Genomic DNA, 21,670 nt, shown 5'->3' with positions numbered 1-21,670 from the left:
GGGAGGAAAATTCCCTAAATACAGACATTTAAGATCGACTCCCTGCAGTGTTAGGAGTTTAGAAGCTGAGGCATCCTGAGGAAGTGGGCACGCCATAACCCCCACACGTCCCAATTTATGTCTCTGTTTAAATTACTTCCCATAAACAAGACAAGAGCAAAAGTAATAAGTTCCACCACAGGTTGGGGGAATCTAAGGGTTTGCAGCACATTCAACAGCTAATATTGTGAGACATGAGAAACAACATATTTTAAAAATGAGACACTATCTTCTCAAAACAGTTGTTAATCGTCTTTAGGTACAAACTCCTTAAAGAAAATTGAATGTTCCTTCCATTGCCATTAAAAATGAATCCTACTCTTCCAACAAGATGGGAAGGCAGCTGGAACAGGATTCAACATAAACTGAAGAGAATATTAAAAGTATTTCAGAAAACTTTGTATTTCCACACAAAGAAAAAAAAAGAAAATGATTAAGGGTGTTTTCTTTGAAATAATGCCTGTATGCAAGATTCACCATCTAGACTTAACCGCTACCTTTTAGAGATATAGTACAGCGATGGGGGCTAACATAGGAAAAAGGTAGAAACAGAAAATGTGCAAAAGCTCAGCTGGTTTTTAATAATCAGAAGCATAGACCTAGAACTCAGGAAGAGATATGTTCTCAATCTTTTATACTTAGTTTTTATCCTTCTATAAAAGTACATTCAGAGAACAGTCTTGAAGTGAAACTAAAGAACTGAGGGGCAAGGGAGAAGAGAAGAATGAGAGAGTTAGGGAAGGGTGGCTACTCATTCTGCGTTGAAAAGTCTGACTGCCTGTCTCAGCTTCAGTTCTGAAATCTTCCACGTTGACACTCAATGAGACATCATCACAAGAGAATGGATGATATGTTTCAAATCTTTACAAAAGAACATTTATACATTTATATATTCTAATATACAGTGTTCAGCTGCATCAGTTCTCCAAGTAGGGATACCAAGTTAGAAGTTATGACCTAACCAGCAGGTGGCTTAGTGACAAGTATAACCTGCTATATCAAAATTGCTCAGTAGCTACACAGATTGTAGATGACAATTTATGAAAGAAATTCTAATTCAACTGATTAGTGCAGTAAGTGTCAAACAAAGGACAGCAGAATATATGCTGACATTTCCACATACATGATTTACAAAGGAGCAACTCTAAACTATAATTATAAAGAGCACATATATACCAGTCATCATTTTAGCATCAGAAGTACTAATAAACACAGGAGCTTTGTTTTTCCACAAAGAACTTTGTCACAGATGGCCCTATCATTTTCCAGTTGAAAATCTTACATGTCAATAGAAATACTCCAAAGTATTTACAATCTTAATTTAAAGCATTAGAACACACACCATCAAATTTTTAATAAATGACAAGTTGGGAGTTTCCACTTACGTAGATATATTGTTGAAGCTGAGAAACAGACGTTGGAGGCAGGGCAAATTATCCACATCTCTCTAGAAGGAAACAGAAAGCAAAAATCTATCAGCTGAAAGGAAAAAAAAAGTATTGTAAAACACCTTCTTGTTCAGCTGTTGAAATACATAGTCATTGCTAGTTACTGCAACCTTGCTAGACCACTGAATGCTACTGGGCATTGAGCTCCATTCTTCTCCACTGCAGATTAAATGGGAGGGTTTCAGTACATCCGCAGAACAAGCTGCACCACTCGCAAGGTAAAAAGCACTGAGGAGAACAGAGGGAGATGCTGCTGCTGCTGCTGCTAGCCTCTTCAAGCATGCTTTTGGGAAAGGAGCCAAAATGCTACTTCAGCCTTTCAACTGTGGCACAAATACAGTATGAGCAAACATTTGCTAAAAATCACTTGGAAAAGAATCTGTTCAAACACTTTGAATTTTAAATTTATGCAATCAGCTTTCCAAACAGTACTGAAAATTTCAGAGCCATTCACCTCACTATTCTCAAACCCACAGAAATACAACACTCAATTGCAAATGAATCAATACACTGACAATGCCCCCATACGGCTAAAAGTAGATCATAATAACTGTCAATGAAGGGTACTGGAAGGGCAATTTCCAATCTAAGCAAGAATCCAACGTCCTTACAATTGGAAATCTATGCTGTTCGTTTAGGTGCAGCACTCCTGAGCAAAACACTGCTGTTTAAATATAGTTACCATCAGCAAATATTGAAATGTTTTGGCCCAAATGATTTTTTACTAATTTTATTAGAAGACACAAACCTTCTGAAAAGACTGACATATTCTGGAATACCAGAATCTTAAGAGGAAGCTTAGTAATGACCTAGTCCATAATTTCATTGTTCACATGAGAAAAAGTAAAACAGCTGAGGTTGTGGCAGGGGCAGCGAGGGAGAGGGGTGGAGAGGTGGCCGGGATACATACTGTCACACACACAGAGGCCGAAATAGGACAAGATTCAGTTATCCTGCCTTCAGTGCTCTACTCTACAATACCACACACACTGGTACTTCTAATACTAAATATTTTTCACGTTTATTATTTACAATAATTTCTAGTTATATCCAATTGAATGATGCTAATATAAGAATGTACATTTTACATAAATTGTGACCAATATTTAAACCCAATCAAAACTTGTCTTACTGTTTCCATAAGTCATCATCTTTCTTCCTCCCCCGCCTTTCCTTCCTCCCTGTTAAAACTACCATTTCCAAGACCGAATAAAAATGTAGGCGATGCATCAAAATTACAGATAAGTTCAGCTTTTCCCAAAAGTCATTTATTTATTTTTAAAAACTTGTTATACAAAGAAAATATAAAAGTGATAGAACTGTGGCAGAGCCACGTCTCAATGATTTTTAGAGGACTTAGGAGAAATGAATCTGGCTGAAGACATTTTCCCATATAGTTTCCTTTGTGTACTATTTTTCTCCCAATTCCTTAAACCCTAATCCATGTAAAAGGAATACAACTACCATTGATCAACACCCTGGCTATGAATACCATTCACTTGGCATTACCATTCTCAGGCCCACCACTGAAAATCCTGCTCCACAGATGTGAGTGAGTGATTACCAGAGATTTTCAACCATGGTGAAAAATAAGTCTTCAGAAAACAGTAAGACAACCAAGTTCCCCTCACTGGGTATACACTCTCAATGTTAGCAAACTTCTTGAAACATCTCTACCAGTTACCGCTCTCTGATATTCCCGGAAATGAGAGTGGAGGCGGAGGGGAGGAGTGGTGGATTACCTCTTCTTGTTTCTGGACTGTAATTTCCAAAAGGAAAGGATAGCTTGCTTCCTATCTGGTCTCCTGAAGTTTAGAGTTACAGTCAGATTGAAAGCCTGTCTGAGGAATCTCTTCTCTTAAATTCTTCCTGGAATCTGAGATATTTCTGGGCATAAGCATTTTTTGCTGACATCTAACTGGGAGAAAACTGAGAAGCAGTAGCCTGAATCTCCTTTGAATCAAGGCATCTTTTTTTTTAAAAAAAAAAATACATTTGCTTTTTTCTGTGCGATCACTCTCACAAACATGGAGAATGTTCCTAAAACCCACTGGGCTTCTCTAAGAAGTAAGCAAGTACAAATCCCACAAAGTGACAGTGCAAAAAGGGCAAGGATTCTCTGTATGCCCAAGGAAAGAGGCATTACAACAGGAAGCAGAGTGGCTATGGTGGGCGCACTAAACCAATTTTCCAGGAAAATACTAAAACTACAACAAGATTGTACTGAGGCTTGAATGCATTGAGCCTAACTGCAGATTTAAGAGAATGCTGCCTATTACGAGATGCAAGCATTTTGAACTGGGAGGAGATAAGAGGAGAAAGGGCAAGTGATCCAGTTCTGAGTTTCTTATTTTGTTTTGTTATGAAGACAATAAAAATTGGAGATTGTTTGCTTCATTTAGTTGCAATTGGTATTTGGAAGGGAAATAGACTAGTGCCATCAATTTTTTTAAGAAACAGTCTTTTTGGGGGGCCCCAGCCTACCACCATCAAAGACTAGAGACACACAGACACACATTTCAAGACCGTTTTTTTACTATTAAATATAAACTCAAATTATATCAGGCTATAAATTGTGAGAAAAGTGTTTTTTAAGTTTATTTGATTACAATGTTTTATATTTATTTTCATTTAAGAAGCAAAGTTTTACCAGAAGTTTTTATCAAATTTTCAAAATTATTAACTCTCATCCGATAGAGGAATAAAAAGTATTCACAAGTTGAAAAATTAAAAATCAGAATTCAACAACATATACCCCAAAGTCATTTTAGGAGATAGCCTTTCCAGAACTTTAAAAAGCAAAATAATTACCCACAATCATTGTTGTTGTTCCAAACTTCATTCCTATAAGAAAATTATAACTTTAATCTTTCTAGCAACTCTAAGATATATGCTGTAATGAATTTCCAGCATTACAATAGACAAAAAGAAAGCATTCTATTTATCATATCACTTATCTATGCATGGGTTATTTACAGAAGGAAAAAAAAAAGACTGCTGAAAGTACCAGAAGATGGTTGCTCTAATACGAGAGTGAACCAAGGATGCAGATACGTAAGATCCAGGAAGTCGATTCACTATTGGAGAGAGACAAGAGGAACTCAAGGATATCATCTCCATAGCAAGCCTAAGGGCAACCAATCTACATTAGAGACAGAGGACAAAGGGCTGGAAGGGGTATCTTCGAAGTCAGAAAATGAAACAGATAGATTGCTTGAGATCTTTGCCCATATAGAGAAGAATTTTAGAGTTCTGTTGGGGAGTTTGGACCTTCAGTTAATGGGAGAAGTCAGACAGTTATTAATGCCGGAGAAAACAAAAGTTTAGTATCATGGTCCAACAATCACTTTGAAAAGCTCATCTTGTTCTGCCAGGCAATCCTAACCTGAAAATCTGAAATCTGTTAGTTGCTCAGTTGTATCCGATTCTTTGCAACCCCATGGACGGTAGCCCACCAGGCTTCTCTGTCCACAGAATTTTCTAGGCAAGAATACTAGAGTGGGTTGCCATTTCCTTCACCAGGGAATCTTCCCAACCCAGGGATTGAATCTGGGTCTCCTGCACTGCATGCAGATTCTTTACCATCTGAGCCACCAGGGGGTAACCTATTATGTCATAAATTCATCAATCTGAAGCCAGTGCACTGAAAGACCCACCTTAAACAAGACCCCCAAGAAATCTCAAAAATACATATCGTGACTTGGTCCTTAAAATATGACTAAGACTGCGTCAAGAAAATGTGCTCTTCCCGTCAGGAAGTAGTAATCTCAACCTTTCTTTATCAGCAGGTTGTTCCGGTGTTACACTGGGGAAGCCAGCACTCAACAACCTGCATATAATTATTTTGGAATAATGAGGAAAGCTAAAATAAGGGGTTACGGCTAATTTAAGAAAGCTAAATCCTTACAACGTTGAGGAAAAGTCAGCACTTTTATTTCACTGTCAAGTGTCAAATCCTCCCAGAAATTCTTTTCTGGAAGTAACTGTTTCACGGGCACTGAAACTATTCCAAAGAGGAAAAAACATGCCCAAGAAAAGAAAAAGAAGACGAAATATTTACATACAGGGGGTATTTACAGTTCACCTCTCAACCTCTTAATATCAAACTGATTATAGTTAACAAAACACACTTCTGGGAATCACATTCAAAATATGTTTTGAAGTTAAGACACAAAACCGTTTTACAGATTTTTAAAATATATTCTTTAAAAGTAGACTTTAAAAATTATTTACTATATGGTTATTGAGAAGAATATAATTCTTTATTTTTCAAGAGAATAATGACCTGCCAATTTAGAAGCATGTTTGTCTACCCAGCTCAGATGCTGTTTTCCATATCCCTAAACTTCACAAAAGAACTGAATGATTCAGCAGTCTGACCCTGTGTAGGGCATCTATTACTGGAGCTATTTTTAGAGCAGCCTCCTACAGGGGAATAAGGAAGAAGAGTGGAGAGACAGAGGCTTCGGCATACAGCAAGGAGAGCAAGGATGACGGTCATAAAATCACAACAGCTCTCATTTTGTTACCTATTCTGTTACACAAAAAAGTCAGTGTTAAAATATGTAGGGGTAATTATCTTCATTTTGAGAACTAAAAACAAAGCACTGAATAAGCTTTAAAAAAAAAAACAAAGAAAAAAGTATTCCTTTTTATAAAAAGGTTTATAAATTCTAAAATTACTTACTACAGCCATCACTGTAATACAGACACATATTATATGAGGAATAATATGTGTAAGCCATCATATCAACAACTCAGATCATATTTTTATATACCATGAAAAAAAGTCTGTTACCTGCCTCTATTATCCAAAAGCAGTAATATCCATATCTACGTTTTACATTTATTTACGACATATTACCTGGCAATTAAAAGTCAATCTAGCTGCAAGCTGCTCTCTCAGTCTGGTTTATTTCTATACACTGTTGCAATCCCCTGAAAATAAAAAGGAACTGAAAACCAGACTAATAAGCAGGAAATGACACTCTGACTACAGAGATTTCCAGTCTTTATAATCTAAGATAGCTAGATATAACCACTATGAGGAGAAATAGAAAAAGCATCAGTTTCACAATCACAGGCCTTTCCACACTTGCATTTCTAGTTCAAATTTACATCACATGCATGATCTAACAAAAAAGAAAGTGTTAGTCGCTCAGTCGTGTCCGATTCTTTGTGACCCCATGGACTGTAGCTCACCAGGGTCCTCTGTCCATGGAATTCTCCAGGCAAGAATACTGGAATGGGTAGCCATTACCTTCTCTGGAGATCTTCCAGACAAGGGATTGAATCCAGCTCTCTTGCACTGCAGGCAGATTCTTTACCATTTGAGGCACCAGGGAAACCTAAGACTCCTCATAAAAAATGGTCCCTGCCATTCTTACCCTTACCACTACAGGCAAAACTCACTAGAAAGACATAAACACAAATCAGACTTTACAGCATGTATGTGTGTGTGTGTGTGTGCGCGCACACACACAAGCACATGCACGCTCAGTCGCTCAGTTGCTCAGCTGTGCCTTAATCTTTGCAGCCCCATGGACTTTAGATGCCAGGCTCCTCGGTCCATGGAATTTTCCAAGCAACAATATTGGAGTGGGTTGTCATGCCCTACTCCAGGTGATCATTCGAATCCAGGAATCAAACCAGTGTCTCTTGCATCTCCTGTACTGACAGGTGGTTCTTTACCACTAGCACTACCTGGGAAGCCCTTCCAGCATTTTGACAATTGCAAATGATTAATGAAAAAATTACTATGAGCAAGATTAAGCATAAATTTTAGGCAATAAATGTAGAATTACCAAAAAACTTAGAAAATATAATTTAAACTTGATAAAGACTATGGAATATCTATGTTTAAAATTATTAGATAAATAAAATGAATCAAAACATGAGAAAAAATGTTACAAAGATATTTGGGCATTTATTTTGTTAAAATCCATGCAGAACTTCTAGAAATAAAAAAATTATGGTCATTATTAAAAATTCAACGGATGGACTGAAAATCAGGTCAGACAAAACTAAAGAGAAGGTTATTGAACTGGAAGAAACATTAAAGAAATAAAAATCATGCACAAATGTAGCAGAGAAAAGTAAGAATTATGGAAATTTTAAGAAACAAAGAACAGAACAAGAAGGTCCGTACCATGTCTAGCAAGTGCTGAAGAAGCAGAAAATGGAAGAAATCAATATTTGAAATATAAAGACTCAGAATATCCTGTTCCCATAATTAGTCAAAGAAATGAATCCACAGATTCATAAAACATAGATATTGGGTATGTTAATAAAAGTATCATATTTAATCAAATCTAAGATATCATCTGATGATTATTTTACGTAACACCTGGTAAAAATAAACTTATGATTAACCAATAAAATATCAATTTGAATTTTTATTTCATTATTACCAAAAGAGTTCTTTTAATTTACTTAACCATATTTTTTAAAACCAAATATCATTTCTTTACACATCAAAATTAGGCAAAATAAATTTGTTAAATTAATGATCTCCCCTAATATCTCCATGTATTATAAAGCTAGAATAGTTAGTATAGTCTTGGCATAATGGTAGAAATATAGATGGAACAGAATAGAAGGTTCAGAGAAAGACTCATTTGACTGTAACTCAATTTTGAAAAAGTGTGTGTGTGTGTAGTCACTCAGTTGCATCCGACTCTGTGTGACCCCATGGACTATAACCCACCAGGCTCCTCTGTCCATGGGATTTCCCAAGCAAGAATACCTGAGTGGACTGCCATCTCACACCACACACAAAACTTAATTAAAGGTGGATCACAGACCTAAAATGAAAGGTGAAAGTATAAGCCTTCTGGAAGATAACAAAGGAGAACATATTTATGATATCTGGATAAGCAAAGACTTCCTAGACAAGACAAAAAAGACACTAATGATAAAAAGAAAACAAACTGATACACTGTATGTCACCAGAACTTAAAGTTTCTACAAGTTGAAAATATTGTTAAGAAAGCAAAAAAGGAAGCCATGCAGAAAATGCATTCAATACATAAACGAAATAAAGGGCTGAATCTAGAATGAAGATCTACCATACTCACTGATAAAAAGATATTATTTTTAAATGGGCAAAAGACATGAACTGATACTTCACAAAAGGATGTACCAGAATAGCCAATAGGAGGTATCAATTAGTCACTGAGTTCAGTTCAGTTCAGTTCAGTTCAGTCGCTCAGTCGTGTCCGACTCTCCGCGACCCCATGAATCACAGCACGCCAGGCCCCCCTGTCCATCACCAACTCCCGGAGTACACTCAAACTCATGTCCATCGAGTCGGTGATGCCATCCAGCCATCTCATTCTCTGTCGTCCCCTTCTCCTCCAGCCCCCAACCTTTCCCAGCATCAGAGTCTTTTCCAGTGAGTCAACTCGTCGCATGAGGTGGCCAAAGAATTGCAGTTTCAGCTTTAGCATCAGTCCCTCCAATGAACAGCCAGGATTGATCTCCTTTAGAATGGACTGGTTGGATCTCCTTGCAGTATAAGGGACTCTCAAGAGTCTTCTCCAACACCACAGTTCAAAAGCATCGATTCTTCAGCGATCAGCTTTCTTCACAGTCCAACACTCACATCCATACATGACCACGGGAAAAACCATTGCCTTGACTAGACGGACCTTGGTTGGCAAAGTAATGTCTCTGCTTTTTAATATACTATCAAGGTTGGTCATAACTTTCCTTCCAAGGAGCAAGCGTCTTTTAATTTCATGGCTGCAATCAGCATCTGCAGTGATTTTGGAGCCCAAAAAATTAAAGTCTGACACCCACTGAGTAACTGCAAGTAAAACTACAGTGAGAATGCAACACAGCTTTGTCAAATGCAGTTATCTTCCTTTTAAGTATTTGACTATTAATTAGCAAGATGGTGTGGAGTTAGTGTCATTCCTCCAATGAAAAGCATATTTCACTAATATTAAATTTGTTTTTGCTATTCTATTTCCATAATTTTTGAATAATGTTTGATTTCAATTCCAAATTATGCTATAAAATTTTAAAATACATTTTGCAGAGTAATTAAACTCCACACATGTAATACCAACAACTGAAATGATAATTATATAAACAGTTATCAAAGTCAAATTCCCTGGGGGTTCTCAGTCCTTTGGCCAGATCTCCAGGTTGGGAAAGCTGTTGTAGACCCTAGAACTTTTGCAACAGTGTGAGAACTTCTTTGGTATAATTGTTCTCAAGTTTGTGGGTCACCTGCTCAGCAGCTCTATAGTGGAGCTAATGGTGGCCTCCTCAAAGCTAGTGAAGGTGATGGAATTCCAGTTGAGCTATTTCAAATCCTAAAAGATGATGCTGTGAAAGTGCTGCACTCAATATGCCAGCAAATTTAGAAAACTCATCAGTGGCCACAGGACTGGAAAAGGTCAGTTTTCACTCTAATCCCAAAGAAAGGCAATGCCAAAGAATGTTCAAACTACCACACAATTGCACTCATTTCACAAGCTAGCAAAGTAATGCTCAATATTCTCCAAGCTAGGCTTCAACAGTACGTGAACCGTGAACTTCCAGATGTTCAAGCTGGATTTAGAAAAGGCAGAGGAACCAGAGATCAAATTGCCAACATCTGCTGGATCATAGAAAAAGCAAGAGAATTTAGAAAAACATCTACTTCCACTTCATTGACTATGCTCAAGCCTTTGACTGTGTGGATCACAACAAACTGCAGAAAATTCTTCAAGATATGGGAATACCAGACCACCTGATCTGCCTCCTGAGAAACCTGTATGCAGGTCAAGAAGCACAGTTAGAACTGAACATGGAATAACAGATTGGCTCCAAATTGGGAAAGGAGTACATCAACGCTGTGTGTTGTCACCCTGCTTATTTAACTTATATGCACAGTCCATCATGCGAAATGCTGGACTGGACAAAGCACAAGCTGAAATCAAGATTGCCAGCAGAAATATCAATAACCTCAGATATGCAGATGACACCACCCTTATGACAGAAAGCAAAGAGGAATTAAAGAGCCCCTTGATGAAGATGAAAAAGAAGAGTGAAAAAAGCTGGATTTAGAAAAGGCAGAGGAACCAGAGATCAAATTGCCAACATCCACTGGATCATCAAAAAAGCAAGAGAGTTCCAGAAAACACCTACTTCTGCTTTATTGACTACGCCAAAGCCTCTAACTGTGTAGATCACAGCAAACTATGGAAAATTCTTAAAGAGAAGGGACTACCAGACCACCTGATCTTCCTCCTGAGAAATCTGTATGCAAGTCAAGAAGCAACAGTTAGAACTGGCCATGGAACAACAGACTGGTTCCAAATTGAGAAAGGAGTACGTCCAGGCTGCATATTGTCACCCTGCTTATTTAACTTGTATGCAGAGTACATCATGAGAAACGCTGGGCTGGAGGAAGCACAAGCTGGAATCAAGATTGCCGGGAGAAATATCAATAACCTCAGATATGCAGATGACACCACCCTTATGGCAGAAATTGAAGAACTAAAGAGACTCTTGATGAAAGTGAAAGAGGAGAGTGAAAAAGTTGACTTAATACTCAACATTCAGAAAACTAAGATCATGGCATCTGGTCCCACCACTTCATGGCAAATAGGTGGGGAAACAGTGGCAGACTATTTTGGGGGGCTCCAAAATCACTGCAGATGGTGATTGCACCCATGAAATTAAAAGACGCTTGCTCCTTGGAAGAAAAGTTATGACCTAGACAGCATATTAAAAAGCAGAGACATTACTTTGCCAACAAAGGTCTGTCTAGTCAAAGTTATGGTTTCTCCAGTAGTTATGTATGGATGTGAGAGTTGGACTATAAAGAAAGCTGAGCTCAGAAGAATTGATGCTTTTGAACTGTGGTGTTGGAAAAGACTCTTGAGAGTCCCTTGAATTGCATGGAGATCCAACCAGTCCATCCTAAAGGAAATCAGTCCTTAATATTCATTGGAAGAACTGACGCTGAAGCTGCAACTCCAACACTTTGGCCACCTGATGTGAAGAACTTACTCATTTGAAAAGACCTTGATGCTGGGAAAGATTGAAGGCAGGAGGAGAAGGGGACGACAGAGAATGAGATGGCTGGATGGCATCACCGACTCAGGGGACATGAGTTTGAGTGAACTCCAGGAGTTGGTGATAGACAGGGAGGCCTGGAGTGCTGTGATTCATGGGGTCACAGAGTCGGACATGACTGAGAGACTGAAGTGAACTGAACTGATATAGATTGTAACATGTATTCAGATTTCAGATTTGTTGAAATATAGAAAAATACATGCCTCAAATTGGTCAAATATAGTAGTTCCATATCTATATAGATCATAGTGAGTCTTCAAGACTTCACAAAGAAATCTTATAATCTTAAACCAAACAGAGGAAGTAAAAGACTACCAACAAAAAGTGACTGATGACAGTTTAATTACAATAATAGAAAACTGAAGACAAGGGAATATGCGCTTCAAAACATCCAGGAGAAAAACAACTGTCAACCAAATCAAAAAATCAGTCATGAGTAAAAGCAAAATAAACAATTACTCAACAAACAAAAACTGAGAAAGCTCACTACCACCATAGCCATCTTAAACGAACTTTATCTAAGTTATATACTTTGGGAAGAGTGTTGAAGCCAAACAAGTATGTGGGTGAATCCAAATAAACACTGACTAAAAACACAGCAATTAAAATATATAAATTGGATGGTTAAAAAAAGGAAATACTAGTCAACAAAAGCATGCAAAATGAGAGGGGTTACTGGATTAAATGATTCTAAGGTCCTTTTTTGAGAAGAAGGTAGGGACGTGTACTTGACTATAATTTAGGTCAACTGTGTATTTTAAAATGCAGTAGTAACCATTAAGTTGAAGAAGAACAGAGAAAACTCCATCAACTGGAAATCAGACACAAGAAAAAATACAGAAAGCTTGAAATAATATCAAATTGATGAATGGAAATGTATGTCATCCACAATTAGTATAACAAACATCTGATCAGAAGTCAGATTCTCAGATTGTAAATTTAAAAAGGAATTGTGCATTCCTTATAAGAAAAAGGTTGAAAGCTAAAGAATGTTTAGTATGATTCACTGAAAAAATCTCAAAAACATATACCATGAAAAAAATAACCAAAAGAGAGCTGATATTAACATTACACTAAATAAATGTTAAGGCAAGAAGTATTGTTAGTTTCCTGATATATAATACATACTTAGAACAGAGCTTGGCATATAGCCCATGCTCACCAAATACTTAGAAAACGAAGGAGTTAGCAATAAAGATAGTTAATATATAATAATAAAAAAAAAATCTAGGAAACAATCTAGGAAAATACATCAACTGTAAACTTGTAAGTGCCTAGAAACTTAGCTGTAAATACTGACCACAAACTAGACAAATATATTGAGAGTAAGTATTGACTATAAATATTAACTTCACATTAGGCAATAAAGAAAACCTCAACAAACCAATTACATATAATCAACATTCACTGGTCACAATACAATTAAATTAGAAAAGAATGACAAAAAATGAGTAATAAATCCATACATATCAAAAAGTTTAAATACACTTTTAAATATACACTTGGACCAAAGAAGAAACAATGGAACTTAGAAAACATTTAAAACTAAATAATAATAAAAATATTAAATTTCAAAATTCGTTTGAAGTAGAGGGAAATTTATATCTTATGTGCTTATAACAGAAAATAAAAAAGACTGAAAACCAATGTTTCAAGTATCTAACATAATACTTTAGAGAGAAAAAATTTAAAATAGAGGAACTAAGAAATATAAGAACAAACAATAAAATAATATTTTTTAAAAGCTGTAAGAGAGGTTCTATGAAGATTAAAAACTGATTCTTTAAAATTACTAGTAAGATAGGCAAGCCTCAGGCAAAGGCAATACTGATCAAGAAAAAGAAAGTATAAATAAGCATTATTAGAAGTGACAAGGGGAACATAGCTATTGATAGAGCAGCCAAAAAATAAAATAAAAAAATAATTTAGATGAAAGGAAACTACAACATATCAAAACTGATGTCCACTATTACACAGTCAATAGTTTAAAACTATCCAGACATTTTACAAGATAAATTCTACCAAAATAATCAAAGAATAGATCAACTTTATCTCATATAAGCTGAGGTTTATACTAAATAAATCTGTGTGACCCTATGGACTGTAGCCTGCCAGGTTCCTCTGTCCGTGGGATTCTCCAGGCAAGAATACTGAAGTGGGTTGCATTTCCTTCTCCAAGAGAACTTCCTGACCCAGGGATCAAACCCGTGTCTCTTATGTTTCCTGAATTGGCAGGCAGTTTCTTTACCACTAACGCCACCTGGGAAGCCTCATACTAAATAGGAAACTAAAATAAAGGATCACAGAATATTAAAATAGGAAGCACTCTCCAATTTATTTTATAAAGCCAGTATGATAGGAGAAAAGAATAAAAAGAAATTATAAGTCAATATCATTTATCATAGATGTGAATATTATGAACCAAATATTAGCAAACAAAAAAGGAATGTATATGATATATAGCCCAAATACACATATTTAGAGAAGGAAACGGTAACCCACTCCATTATTCTTGCCTGGAGAATCCCATGGATGGAGAAGCCTGGTAGGCTACAGTCCACAGGGTCGCAAAGAGTCAGACATGACTGAACGACTGAACGGAACGAACGGAATACACATAACAACCCAAAGTGCTAGAATCACTTTTCATCACAAAAATCTTGTAATATAATTTTCAAAATTAAGATTAAAGAAGAATCCACATGATCAATCTAAGGGTAGTAAAAAATCAAACAAACCAGGAAGGTTATTCAAGAAACTTGACATGCTATTTTTAGAATGTATACAGAAAAAGAAAAGACCAAGAAAAAAAATTTTAAAAGAAGGCAGGCTAGGGATTTCCCTGGTGGTCCAGTGGTTAAGACGGTGCTTTTCAATGCAGCGGGTATGGGTTCGATCCCTCAGTGGGGAACTAAGGTCCCAGATGCTGCAGGGTGTGGCCAAAAATTAAAACCAAAAATAAAGGAAGGAAAAGGAAAGGAAGATTGGGGACCTCATTCTACCAGCTCTTAGAACATAATATTAATAGAAAGTTACAGTTATTAAGACAGTTATACAGTTATACTGAAACATGTACAGAGACCAAATAAATAGACCAGAGAGGCCAGTCACAGACCTACGCATATGTGGATATTTAATTTGCTAAAAGAAGATACTGCCAAGGGGAGAGGGAAGGACAAAAAGAATTTACTTTTCAAGAAAATATGCTGGGACAACTGGTAATTCACATGAGAAAAAAAAATGAAATTGGATTTCAATGGCACATCACAAGCAAAAATCAATGCCAAATAAATGAAACACCTCCATGTGAAGAACAACTTTAAAACTCTTGTTAGGCAACATAGAAAAATATCTTTATGTCCTCAGCCTATAAAAAAGGATTTTTCAAACAAAAAGAAGAAACAATGAAGGAAACTATTGATTTTTACTTCCGTTTCTCAAAGACAGCAGAAACAAAAGAAATACTACTGATCAATAGGAAAAAGAAAAAGACATTATAACAGTGGGCAAAGGATATGGCTATCTGCAGAACAAGAAATATCAATATCAAAAATGGAAAAAAAGATGATAGGCATTCAATCCCACTAGAAATTCAAATTCAAATCTCAAAATAATACAATTTCATAGTTACAAGACTGGCAAAAATTAGAAGGTCAACATCTGACAACATCAAGTGTCCAAAAAGTTGTGAAGTTAACGAAACTCTCAGGGAATGCTGATGGAAGTGTAACTTGGGACAACCACTTTGGGGGAAGACCGGCAATAACCGACAGAGTAAAAGGACGTGCACAGCCCTGGCACTGAGCAGTGCTCCTCCCAAGTCACCGTTCAGCATGATTTTTCAAAAGCAGATCACAACATGAGTCAAGAAATCAATTCAGGGACTTCGCAGGTGGCTCAGTGGTAAAGAATTCTCTTGCAATGTAGGAGACGCAGGAGACATGGGTTCTATCCCTGTAATGGGAAGATCCCCTGGAGAAGGAAACGGCAACCCACTCCAGTATTCTTGCCTGGGAAATCCCATGGACAGAGGAGCCTGGTGGGCTACAGTCCATGGGTCGCAAAGAGTCAGATACGACTGAGCATGCATGCACAATGTAAATTTTATTTATTAACGCAGATTATGGCTAAAAATGTCTGAAAGCCACTGTCCAAGGGAAACTGTTATAATTATACATAAAAAGATACATACAAAAATATTATTTCTTAACAATAAAAATTAGAAACATTATCCAAAAACAGAAGAATAAATATTTAATCATAATCATACAGTGGGATACTATATAACAATGAAAATTAGTGAACTGGAGCTATAGGTATCAACACATATAAATTTCAAAGCATAATAAAAGTAACTTACAGAAGACATGTACTGTTTGATAAAACCATTTACAGAAGACTTAAAAGCATGCAAAATAAGTACTTCATTGTTTTGGGATATATATGGGATTGTCTGGGAATATATACAGGAAACAGAAACAGACATGCATAGAAATAAACACCAAATTCATAATTGTGGCTACGTCTGCAAAGGAGGGAAGAAATGTGTTGGGGGAGGGTTACAGAGTAGGTCTCAACTGTATTTAAAAGGTTTTTATTTAAATTCATTGGTTGACACACAAATGTTGGTAATATTATTTCCTATTCTTTGGGAATGTTTTAAATGTTTCATAGTTCTTTTAAAGGGCAAGATACACAAACTAAAAAGACATTTGCTTAGAAACTTACATTTCCAAGAAAAAGATCAGAGAATTGAATACAACTATACTATATTAAGTAGTCATTGATTTTTTATTGTATTAAATTCTTTTCTACACTGAAATTATCAGTGAAGACAGTTTCTGATAAGATGGTAAAGTAGGTGATGCATTTGTTTCATCTCCTTCCCAAGAGTCAATGGGTGAAACAAACAAAATGAATAAAATGAGCAATTCCACAGGAAATGTTAAAAACAAAAGTTATTAACAGAGCAACACTTTTGATGAAATTTCAGGAAGCTGAAAAGCAGATGGATGTTATTGGAGATAATCTTGAACAAAGAAAACTGCAGCTCGGAACTGGCCAGAGAGATGCTGCACTGCAAACCTCTCCATGAGAATGCCAACTCCCACTCTCAGAGTCAGCACAAACAAAACACAGGCATGCACTATGAACAGTTACGGCTAATCGAGTACATGTATAATTAAAGATGTGTCTACTAAACAGCTATTCCTGGAACACCAACAAACCCACTGCCCTGCCTGCCCACTCCCACTCCTGCCATGCACACACGCAACCACGTACAGAGTAGCTGGCTGAAGAAATCCTCAGCTAGAACCTCAGGATCTGTTTCTAACAAAGCAGACTCAAGGAAGGATGGAGAGCATGGGTGTTTTATCTACGGAGATGGTTAATAACTGCCACAGTAGAACCAGAAGGGGAAGAGGAATGGCAATTCCAGCTGGCACAAAAGATACTGAGGTCCTTCTTATTCCTCCTCCCTACCCTCACAAAGTAGTTTTTCTTATTTTGATAGTTACACAGTGAGCCTGCCTGTCGTCCACTCACTCTTAAGCGGAAGTCTGCCAATGTGTGGGATTCAGCAACTTACACAAATCTACTGAACATTCTAGCGAGAGACTTATGGTTAAAAAGACCTATTCAGCTGTAGAGGAGAGTCAGCCATGCCTTAACATGGTCCTTCATTTAAAAATTACCAGTCACTGAGGTAAATCAAAACCGTGAGAAAAAACAAAGCAAAAAAATAATAATAATAATACTAATGTGATAACTGACCCTGGAGAAAAAAAGAGGTAGCTTGAAAAAAAGAGGTAGCTTAAAAAAAAGAGGGAAAAAAAAAAAAGGAATCCTCAGATTTAAAGTCTCTTGGGCCTTCAGGAAAAGGATGCTTCAGCAAAGAAATAGAGTTGGAAAAGTTTATTTATTCTTACATATACACTCACAGTATCCAATAAATTAATACACATGATGCTTATACCATATACATAATACTTAAACCTTTTTCACTTTTAGAAATTAAAATAATTTCCTTTTCCATACGATGCTTACTTCTGCCTAATCTATAAGAGTAATGATTAGGTACTCAGTGGGAAATTCATTAAGCAATTTCCTGGATGTGTATTACACATTTTCCAAATGAAGGACAAATTGTAGACAGAAATATGCTAAGGCCAACAGATTTCTGTCCCCCACTCTACTGAAGTGTTTGGATTCTTACCATACCCAATGTCCTGAGGACAGATTAAGTCCAGCCTGAATAGTTCCTTGAGACAGCAATGTAACAGATTAACTCAATATGGATGTCTCTTAAAATAAACAAGCCATTTCCAATATTTAAACCCAATCTGGGGAAAAGTTAGCAGAATTTAAAGGTTCTGGAATAAATCCATGTCTTAGAAAAGGTTTTCAAATTATCCCAACCTCCTAGAAAATGTAAGCATTACTTGGCTCAGATTTTCTGGGGAAACTTAAAAATGAAACCAATCTGTACAGTGAGGCCTAGAGATAAGGTATCAGCTGTCCTCCAACTTTTTCAAGTGTACCACTTAAGTATATGTAATATTTACTAAGGAACTCGATGGGCTTACTTACTTACTAATGGGCTTCCCTCATAGCTCAGTTGGTAAAGAGTCTCCTGCAATGCAGACGACCTGGGTTTGATCCCTGGGTTGGGAAGATTCCCTGGAGAAGGAAATGGCAACCCACTCTAGTGTTCTTGCCTGGAGAATACCATGGACAGAGGAGACTGGCAGGCTATAGTCTATGGGGTTGCAAAAGTTGGATATAACTTAGCGACTAAACCAACCAACCAAGGAACTCAATGTCTTGAAAAAGTTAAGAATCAGATTTTACCTTTAAGAGTGCTTAAGTGATATCCAGAGAAAACCTAATGCAGTTTCTCTGTTGCATATAAACAAAGGAAACTTGTTAAAATACAAATAGTGTCTTTATAAAATCTTATATGTCTTCTTGGCCTATATCATGTCATATAACTGAAAGTCTTATTTCTAGAGCACCTCACAAATGCAAGTTCAACATACCTGCAGTTATTTAGCTGCTAAACATGAGTAAAACTATAAATCTAATGAAGTTCATCCTCAGAGTTTCAGAGTAGCCTCATGATGCCAGTTCTTTTCCTCCTGCTCACATGCCAGCTTTCTATCATATTAATATCTTTTTTTCAGAGTCAGCAAACCAAAAAGGACTGCAGAGAGGATCTAGCCCAATGTCCTCATTTTAGAGAAAAGTAAACTGAAGCTCACAGGTGAGTGACTTACCCAAGGTCACACAGTTATGGGATCTTCCCTATAGCTCAGATGGTAAAGAATCTGTTTGCAATACAGGAGAACCAGGTTCGATTCCTGGGTCAGGAAGATCCTCTAGAGGAGGGATTGTCAATCCACTCCAGTATTCTTGCCTGGAGAATCCGATGGACAGAGGAGCCTGGCAGTCTACAGGACGTGGGGTAGCAAAGAGTTGGACACAATTGAGCAACTAGCACTACACAATTAATGAGAGATGAAGCAGATCAGCACCAGGCCTCTGATGTCCTATGCAACAGTGTTCTTTCCTCCATACAAAGCTGCCTTTGAAAAACTGCAAAGAATATGACATTTATGTATGTCTTCAAAGCCCTCAGTCTCTCCTCACTGTGTCTTTTTCCTCTCTGTGCAACAATCTGCCAACTTTCAGTCACCAATAACCATCTTACTTATTAATTCTATTTCTATAACAACACAGGAAAGGATTCAAAATTCATTTACCCCTGGTGATTCATTTACTGATAACACATCTGCTCCTAATTTTACATTTATCTTTTAGAATGGAAAATAACATACCATTTCCCAAACCATAATATTATAAAGCTTAACAATTATATCCACAATTCAAATTCAGAAAAAAACTAAATTACCTTAGATTCTTACTTTACAGAAAGCAAAGCATTTATTTCATTCCCTTAAAAGAAAGGCCAGAAATCACATATTGATTCCATTTTAATACTCACCACAAAAGTAATTTGATTGTGTCGCAGGTTAAGCTCAGTTAGTGAATCCAGCCCATTAAGATTATCAACGTGACTTAAAAAGTTCCTGGCAAGATTTAAAACTCTCAAATCACACAAATGATTGACATTTTCAATTTTGGTAATCTGTTAAAAAAAAAATGAGGCAGGGATGATTATCAGGCATAAATCTCAGAAGTACATGCTATAAAAATAAAAGACCCAGTCACTGGATTCAGTAACAAACATATTTATATGAAGACATTTCAAAATCTATTTCCTGTTTCCATTGTTACAGATATTATAAAGCTACTTAATTTGTGAAAATTAACTAAAGGAACACATCCTGTAATTTGACCATGGTAATTATTTGAAGTATATATTACCAAATAATCAATAAGTACTTGTTTGGGCATCTCTAAGCAACAGCTAGAACTGGACATGGAACAACAGACTGGTTCCAAATAGGAAAAGAAGTACATCAAGGCTGTATATTGTCATCCTGCTTATTTAATTTATATGCAGAGACATCATGAGAAACGCTGGGCTGGATGAAGCACAAGCTGGAATCAAGATTGCTGGGAGAAATATCAATAACCTCACACATGCAGATGATACCACCCTTATGGCAGAAAACAAAGAAGAACTAAAGAGCCTCTTGATGAAAGTGAAAGAAAAGAGTGAAAAAGTTGGCTTAAAACTCAACATTCAGGAAACTAAGATCATGGCATCTAGTCCCACCACTTTATGGCAAATAGATGGGGAAACAGTGGAGACTTTATTTTGTGGGGCTCCAAAATCACTGCAGATGGTAACTGTAGCCATGAAATTAAAAGATGCTTACTCCTTGGAAGGAAAGTTATGACCAACCTAGATAGCATATTAAAAAGCAGAGACATTACTTTGCCAACAAAAGTGCATCTAGTCAAGGCTATGGTTTTTCCAATAGTCATGTATGGATGTGAGAGTTGGACTATAAAGAAAGCTGAGTGCCAAAGACTGAAGATTTTGAACTGTGGTGTTGGAGAAGACTCCTGAGAGTCCCTTGGACTGCATGGAGACCCAACCAGCCCATCCTAAAGGAAATCAGTCCTGAGTGTTCATTGAAAGGACTGATGTTGAAGCTGAAACTCCAATACTTTGGCCACCTGATGCAAATAACTGACTCATTGGAAAAGACCCTGATGCTGGGAAAGACTGAAGGCGGGAGGAGAAGGGGATGACAGAGGATGAGATGGTTGGATGGCATCACCGACTCAGTGGACATGCGTTTGAATAAACTCCAGGAGTTGGTGATGGACTGGGAGGCCTGGAGTGCTGTTGTTCATGGGGTCGCAAAGAGTTGGACACAACTGAGCGACTGAACTGAATTGAACTGAACTGCCCAACACTGAGAAGGTGAAGAGAAATATACGTACTAGCTGCAAAATAGAAACTTGAGCCTAAGGTATGAGCTCACAATGTTTTGACCCAACAAGACTACCCTCTGAGAGAAAAGACAGAGAAAAGAAATGATACCAAGTTCTTCCTGTTCATACTCCATTTATACTGCAGGATCCTGAAAGCAGTCAAGAGTCTGAATGGAAAAGGAACTAGGAACCCCAAGAGAGGATGAGGATGGATATTCTTTATTACTGAAACTGCTTAAGAGAGGAGACAGACAGTGTTGAGTCAGGGTACAATATGGCGGACACTGGCTGTTTAGAACAAGAAGACTTGAATTATAGACTATACACATGTACATAAGCACTGAACTGCAGCAAAGGAATCTGAGTTGCACCAGTTAAAGGGTAAGTTAAGGGTATGGCCCATGAAGTGATGAGAGTGCAGCATGATTTTAAGCTCCACTATTGTAATATAGCAAGAATAGCACAAAACAGGGTGAGTTTCTAACCCAGAAGTAGGGCTCCTTGGGAGGGTTTCATCAACCTTTTAATCTAACGAACTTAAGTAATATCGAGTTATTCACAACATTTTTTTTCTGGACACTGGAGATTAATTTTCCCATCTGTATTGCCATCACAATATTATTTGAAAATTTCTATTTAACATTTCAAAGCAGATATTGGCTAAAATAGCCTTTTTAAAGACTTAAAATACATTTTCTATG

At 37.0% G+C, this 21,670-nt stretch overlaps 1 protein-coding gene and 1 pseudogene across 6 annotated transcripts in view; one reads left to right on the top strand and one right to left on the bottom strand.

Moving 5' to 3' along the window:
* Positions 1 to 21,670, bottom strand: part of LRRC49 (leucine rich repeat containing 49) — a 162,639-nt gene that overhangs the window by 113,141 nt on the left and 27,828 nt on the right. For 5 of the 6 annotated variants that reach the window (XM_055436698.2, XM_055436702.2, XM_055436706.2 and 2 more), the window contains 2 exons: positions 19,564 to 19,707; positions 1,425 to 1,486 (listed from right to left, as the gene is read on the bottom strand). In XM_055436698.2, coding sequence (XP_055292673.2) covers positions 1,425 to 1,486; positions 19,564 to 19,707 — 206 coding nt within the window. Of the gene's footprint in view, positions 1 to 1,424; positions 1,487 to 6,689; positions 6,721 to 19,563; positions 19,708 to 21,670 lie in introns of those variants that run through there. The other variant, XM_088840344.1, reaches the window with a different exon arrangement.
* Positions 3,515 to 3,818, top strand: LOC148776616 (large ribosomal subunit protein eL42-like; annotated as a pseudogene).

The sequence above is a fragment of the Moschus berezovskii genome, chromosome 9, assembly GCF_049115385.1.
Source record: "Moschus berezovskii isolate FMDL1 chromosome 9, NW_MosBer_1.0, whole genome shotgun sequence".
In the NCBI taxonomy this organism is placed as follows: Eukaryota; Metazoa; Chordata; class Mammalia; order Artiodactyla; family Moschidae; genus Moschus; species Moschus berezovskii.
This window is presented reverse-complemented; position numbering and strand designations above follow the sequence as displayed.